The sequence below is a fragment of the Lynx rufus genome, unplaced genomic scaffold (genome assembly GCF_022079265.1).
Source record: "Lynx rufus isolate CCGP_SWC_20201006 ecotype Redwood Valley unplaced genomic scaffold, mLynRuf1.p SCAF_2, whole genome shotgun sequence".
Classification (NCBI taxonomy): Eukaryota; Metazoa; Chordata; class Mammalia; order Carnivora; family Felidae; genus Lynx; species Lynx rufus.
This window is the reverse complement of record NW_025814834.1, coordinates 145623725-145630027: the sequence shown is the minus strand read 5'-3', so window position 1 is coordinate 145630027 and position 6303 is coordinate 145623725. Positions and strand designations below refer to the sequence as shown.

The following is a 6303-nucleotide window of genomic DNA, read 5'->3' as shown; positions in this document are numbered from 1 at the left end:
TCATGAGAAATCAGTGCAAAGTTCTCAGTTACCCTCCTCTTTTCTCTGGGGCAGACGATATGTCCACAGCAACGCCCTGTGCCTCGGAATCTGAGGCTGGCTGTCCATCTACAATTCTCTCTGCCCCTACGGCTTCCTCTCCGTGCCCTTCCTTCTTCCCTCCTTTCCCCTCCCCCCTCCCTCCCTCCTGCTTGTCCGTAAAGTCATTTTTAAAAAGAACTTGAGGTTTTGTTTTTGTTGATGTTTTCACTTACTGGTCGCACTTTCTGTGGGGGCAGCATTTTCGCCAGTCACACTGCTGTGGGGAGCTTTCCAGCCCTGTTTCTGGGGGTGGGGAGATGGACAGTGGAGGGCTGGCTCCTCTTTGGGGCCCCCCCCTCCCATTGGTGTGCGGCTTCTTCTCTCACTTCCCTGCTTCCCGGGGTCGCTATCGAGAGAGGCCTCTCGGCCTTGAGCGGGGAGAGGAGGGGCAGCTGTCCGGTCGGGGAGGGGACGGGGAAGGGACCGCGGCGCTGTCAGTCGCTCGTTCTTCACCGGGGGTGCGGGGTGCCTGGGATGGGGTTGGACAAGGGATTGAGGGCCGGTTGTCCCCCAGGCCCCAGGCCGTGGATGAGCACGCGGGGCACCAGGGGCCGCTGCAGCTGGGGGTGGGGCGCGGGAGGAGTCCGGTACATGCTGCTGTACATGGCTGCGGCGGCCGCGGCGGCCGTGGTGCTGTCCATGCTGCCCAGCAGGCTTGGGTGGTAGAAATAAGGCGACGGAAACATCCTCTGCAGGGCCGAGTAGTTTCCCGCCTCGGCCAGCAGCTCCAGGCCCACCGCGGTCTGCCGCTTCCACTTGGTCCTGAAAAAAAGCAGGCGTGCAGGCACCCCGCCGCTGTGGGCTCCGTCCAGGCACCAAGGCCCCTTCTCTCATCCTCTCCTGCCTTCTCTTTCTCGGGGGACAGGAAAACCGAGAGCTCTGAGAACCAGGAATGAACCGCACCTCCTAGCCCCCTCCCCCACGATCTTGCTCACAGAGTAACCCAAATTCAAGTCAACTTTGTAAATTACACCCTTAATATCTGAGACACTCATAAATGAAATTCTACAAGCTTTGCTGCCTTTACCTGACCCTCTGCTCTGCTGTTGCCCCCTTTATAATTAGGCTACTTCCTGAAACTTTCCTGAAGGCCAACTGGGACCACTCTTTCTATAGGCGGGTCTTCTCCTCCTCTTCTAATTCCTTTCCCCAAGTGGCCCCCCCCAACAATCCCAGAGTGTCCACTCTCTGCCCCTCCCCCCTTCCTCCAGGCCTAGTGAGTAGAAACCATAAACAAAGGGACACAGAGACTCCTGAGCCCCTCTCATTCCCCCAGCTCTGTGGAGATACATCTCTCTCCCCATTCTGATAGGACCTTACAGCGGGTGGGGCGGGGGGAGGGGGGGAGGCTTGGGGCAAGGGAGGCAGCAAGGTTTCAAAATGGAATTGGTTTGAGGGAGGACTCTCCCAAGGTGACAGTACCTTGGGGCCATTTCAGGAGGGGAAAAATGCATTTCAAGATATTCTCTCCTCTGGGAGAGAGTAACAATTAAAACCTGTGATCAGCTCTTCTCAGTCTCTTCCCTCCCCCACCATACCCCGCTAGGAAGAAGAGGCGATCAGGCCTTTGCTCAAATGCCCCACGAAAGAACTCAGGGCTGGTGGGCCATCCGTACCCGGCAGCTTCAGCCAAATTAATAAACATGTCGCCCATTTTAAATTGGCTACAAATGACACTAATGTTTTCCGACAGAATTAGGGTGGCTGAAACCGTATGTAATGAGACAGAAAATTATGGTAAAGATGACAACTGGATGGGCATTTCCAACCACACTTATGGACGATTAGAAGACAAATGAGAGAAGAGGAGAAGACCAAAAAAAAAAAAAAAATCGAGACAAGGGAGACAACTGCCAGGCTTGGAAACACAGCATAACTTCAGCCTCAGATTGCCTGGGCTCGCACTACACTTCAAGGGCCCGCAAGCCCTTTCCTGATTTCCTTTCAACAGAGGCAGTGATTCCTGGCAGGCTCTGAGGTGACAAATACAGGGGACAGACCCTCGGTCTGGATGCCTGGCCGGCTGCCTCATAAGCCGAGGCAAGGACATTTAAGCTGAGGCCAGTGGGGCAGTTCCTTCCGGACCGAAATAGCCAGGCTGTGTGGCCAGCTGTAGACATTCGGAACCAGCCTGGGGCAGGCCCAAAGGGTGCACAGCACGGGCTCTACAGGCCTGAGTGTCAGCTGCACAGATGTCTCAATTTGAGAAGGTGTGGCTTGATCGATTTGGGGGCAGAGGGGGGTGGATTCCAGCCACTGGGGTTTGAGAGAGAAAGCAGCATATGTTAAGACACTCAGCAATGCAAAATGTTCCAAACTCCAGCTGCCTATCAGTCCCTCTCACCTTGGGGATGTGGCTAATCCCTGTTCCAGCCTGGAAGCCCACCCCCCCCAACCCCCAGGGCCCACTCTGGGGCCTCTATCTGAGTTCCTGGGGTCTCCCGGGGCCAGGAGGGGAGAAGATGGGCACGATGGTCATGACCTAGATGGCCAGATGCCTTTGCTCCCTGCCACAGCCTCCCTTACCTGCGGTTCTGGTACCAGGTCTTGACTTGGGTGTCTGTGAGGTTGAGTGCAGCTGCCAGGTCCATGCGGTCCTGCACACTCAGGTACTTCTGCCGCTCAAAGCTACGCTCCAGTTGATTGAGTTGATGGTCAGAGAAAGCTGTCCTGGCTTTTCGAGGCTTTTTGGCTCTCACAGGGGGACTCTCCCGGCTACTTGTAATCTCCCGGTCTCCTTCCTCCTTTGTTCCTATGGTAGAAACCCATAGCCGTAAGGTACTGTGGAATAGGAAAGGGGAAATGCCCTCCTGGCACACACTTCCACATCCCCAACTCAGCTGCTGGTCTCGGGGGACTATACTCTGCCACCCTCATCACACACATACTTGGACCCTAGCCAGTATGAAGAAAGAAGACCAAGGCCAAGGAGTTTGGAACTTTGTGCGGCGCTTCTAAAAGGGTTCTAAAAGGTTGTCTGATCTTCCCATCTTTGGAAGTTAAAAAGAAAAAACAATATTGTACAATATAGTAGGGTCCTTTCGTTATTGTTTCCTTCACTGGGGGGGGGGGGCGCTGTCCCATTCCTTAACCGTTTTCACTATGACCTCATTTTTGCCTGATTTGGAAGTTTTCAAAAGATCTTTCCACTCTGTTTTGTTTTGTTTTGTTTTGAGGAAGGGACACCTTTTTCATTTCACTTTTTCTGTTTATTGAAAGTTACAGGCACTTGTTTTCCTTTTTCAGATGCACTTGGCAAATGTTGGAATCAAGTTCTCTGCAGTTGCTTGCATTGAGTCTTGTAAAGCTTCAGAGAGAATATGTCACCCAGACACCAAGCAGAGCTCAAAATCACTGAGCCCATCCAGGTGACAGCCCAGAGATTTCCGGATTCTATTTGTCAACTTTGGTTTTTTACTGAAATGCTGGGAAATCGATATGTCAGCCCCTCTCTGTTTGTACCCGTTTTTGCTGCGCTCCTTGATCTTCCCTGCAGGAAGAACAATAATCTCTCTAATTGACCCACTGGGGAGGTTGGTGCACAAAAAATCGCCAGACCAGACTGTACATCTGTTTTGGGCACTATTATGCTAATGTGATAATAGTAAACCGAGGAGCCAGTATCCTACCTTCCAGATAGTCAGCACACATCTTTCCCAGAGATGGCAAAGGTTAATAATAATAATAATAAACTTATTAGTAAGGGAAAAAAATAACTCTCCTGGCACATTAAAACTCTTCTGTCATGCAAAGACCAGAACACTTCCTTATAAAATTGTATGAGTAGAAAATGGAAAAAGGGAGTTGAAGGACTGTTTCAATTGCCATCTTCTGATTTTACAAAAATAAATAAATCCAAATTCCATCCAATTTTATTTTCATAAGCGCCATTTCCCAATTACTTGCAGGGAGACGAAAATCTTACTAAAATACAAAGATTCAGTTGGGGCCATGGAGTCAGAAGGGTATTTTAAAAACTGAAAAACTATAAATTTTTACCATATCGGCTTCCCTATATCAATCACAATCTAATTTTTAAAAGTTGCTTTGTTACTCAACTCGGAAAATTTTCCCTCATTAAATCTGATGATTCCTGTGACGGTGTTTAGAAAATATGGTGTGCTGGGAGGGGAGGGGGAAGAACGAAATAATTTACATTAAAGAATAAACTCTTTCTGCACACACCCCTAAACACCACGCTAGCTAAGCGCGTTCCTCTCTCCCACCTCCCCCCATTCCCACCCCCAAGGTCTCAGCTAGAAAAATCTCAAGTACTTCCCTTTTATCAATGAAAGTATGCCCGTCAGATCCCCTCCGCCTCCGCCCTATTCCTAATACATTGAAATTAAGTAAAACAAAGAAAGGAGTGGGACTGCGGGGAGGTTGAGAAGTGGCAATGTAACAATAAACCGAACTTCGGACGAGTCCTCCCGTCGCGCGCCCAGGCCTCCCTCCCGCTAGCAGTTTTTGACCCGGGCGCGATCGCCCCAGAAGCTCCCGGAGTAACCCCGCATCGGAGACTCGCGGGGGTCCGAAGGGGAGACCGAGAACCAGAGGACCAGAAGCTACACGGCTCAGCCAGCCAGCCGAGGCGGCGCGACTCACCGTGGCATTTGATGTCGCTCTGGGAATCTTCCCGCTTGTCGAGTTTGGTTTTGCTGTCCTCCTGCTCCAGCTTTGGCCTGAAGCTCTCGTGCGCCGCATTGCTCTCCTGCTTCGGGGTGTGGTGGGGAGAGGAGACGCTGGTGCTGTAGGGCGCACACGCCGCCAGAGGTTTGCTGTCGCCCAAGATGTCCTTGATTAAAAAAGAAGAGGTGGAAGTCCTGGGGGCCGAGGCGGCCGGGCCCAGCTGCTGGGCCGGTGGCTGCTGCTGCGGCGGCGGCGGCGGCTGCTGTTGGGGTGAAGGCTGCAAACTTTGCGTGGGGGCCGCGGCTGGCGGCGGCGGCTGCTGGCTGTGGTGGAGGTGGTGGTGATGCTGGGGCCCTTCTGCTACCAGATGCGGCTCCGGGGGCTCCATGGTGACGGAGATGGGAGAAGAAGGCGCCGTTCCTACGGTATCAATCTCCGAACAGGGGGACGGAGTGGCCTGACTCCTAAAATCCGCGGTCCTGGCCTCGCCGAGCGGGCGGAAATCTCCATTCATCATGCCGGGGCTGCCCGAACTGGCACTGGACAAAATCGTGTCTATTCCAAAACTCGACCCGCTGGCCCCTTCCATTGTTGTCATTTCTACATGAGGTCCGCGCCACTTCGCCGCTCAGCAGCCGCCGCGACCGAGCAAAGGAAGCTATCGATCGTAAAACAAAATAAACACTAAACAATGTTGTCGCCGCTTTGAAAAAACAAAAAAGTGGGGCGGAGGAGGGAAGGAAGGATAATCGGGAGGTGGCAATCGGTGAACACTTTGGACACTTTTTGTTTTCCTTATTCATAAAGTAAGGGTGAGGAGAAGGGGAGAAGGGGAGACAGAGGGGGAAAGTTACAAAAATTGTTGAGGAAGAACGGAGCCTGCGCTCCAGGGACCACCGCGCACGTGCGGGAGGCGGTGGCGGCGCAGGGGACCCAGACGAAGACGCAGGCGGCAGGAGGTGACCCCGACGCCGCCGCCGCTGCCGCCGCCGCCTGGGTCTGCCCACAGCCTGGCACCAGGCGGCAGCGGCGGCGGCGGACCTGGCAGGTGCAGCGCCCTCGAAGCCCCGGCGGTCGCGCGCGCCCTCGGAGCTCCCGGGCAGCTCCCCGAGGTGGCTGCCGCGGGCGACTCGGCCGCTCTGGAGCCGAGTTTCTGAACTTTCTCGGAAAGTTGTGGAGAAGACACCGCCGCAGTGGTCGCGGCCACGCAGGACGGAGAGGAAGAGAAGGAAAAGAAGGAGCAGGCGCAGGCGGAGGCAGCGGCGGAGACGCGGCGCCGAGCGACTCCGGCCGCTGCCGGGCGCGTTCGCTTGTAATCCGGCTGCGAGCGGGCGGCGCCGACCCCCTCACGTGACGTCACGGCCACTGCCGCCGCTCTCCGAGCTGCGCGGGGCCCGCGCCCCCGCCACCGAGGCCGCGCGCCGGGCCCCGCGCTCCCATTGGCCGCGCCCGCGCGAGCAAGCGACGCCGACGTACTGGGAGCCAATGGACGCGCGACTCTCGAGCCCGTCAGCGAGCGCGGCTCGGGCCCCGCTGCTCTTTTGAGAACCTGCTCAACCCTTTGCCTGCAGCCCAAAGCCCAACACCTAGTCC

The 6303-nt window shown here is 54.9% G+C and overlaps 1 protein-coding gene across 1 annotated transcript; it reads right to left on the bottom strand.

Moving 5' to 3' along the window:
- Positions 1-530: 530 nt before the first annotated feature.
- Positions 531-5308, bottom strand: BARHL2 (BarH like homeobox 2). Its single transcript, XM_047082582.1, has 3 exons — positions 4687-5308; positions 2608-2833; positions 531-843 (listed from the first exon to the last, which is right to left on the bottom strand). The coding sequence occupies exons 1-3, from the start codon at positions 5306-5308 to the stop codon at positions 531-533; spliced, it is 1161 nt and encodes a 386-aa protein (XP_046938538.1).
- Between the last annotated feature and the right edge of the window lie 995 nt (positions 5309-6303).

Bases quoted from the DNA above. Each gene is read 5' to 3' on its own strand.
- BARHL2 (XM_047082582.1), bottom strand. From the start codon at position 5,308: ATGACAACAATGGAAGGGGCCAGCGGGTCGAGTTTTGGAATAGACACG. The intron at 2,834-4,686 runs GTGAGTCGCGCC...TTTCTACCATAG, and splicing joins GAGCGACATCAAATGCCACG to GAACAAAGGAGGAAGGAGAC. The intron at 844-2,607 runs GTAAGGGAGGCT...GCTTTTTTTCAG, and splicing joins ACCTGGTACCAGAACCGCAG to GACCAAGTGGAAGCGGCAGA.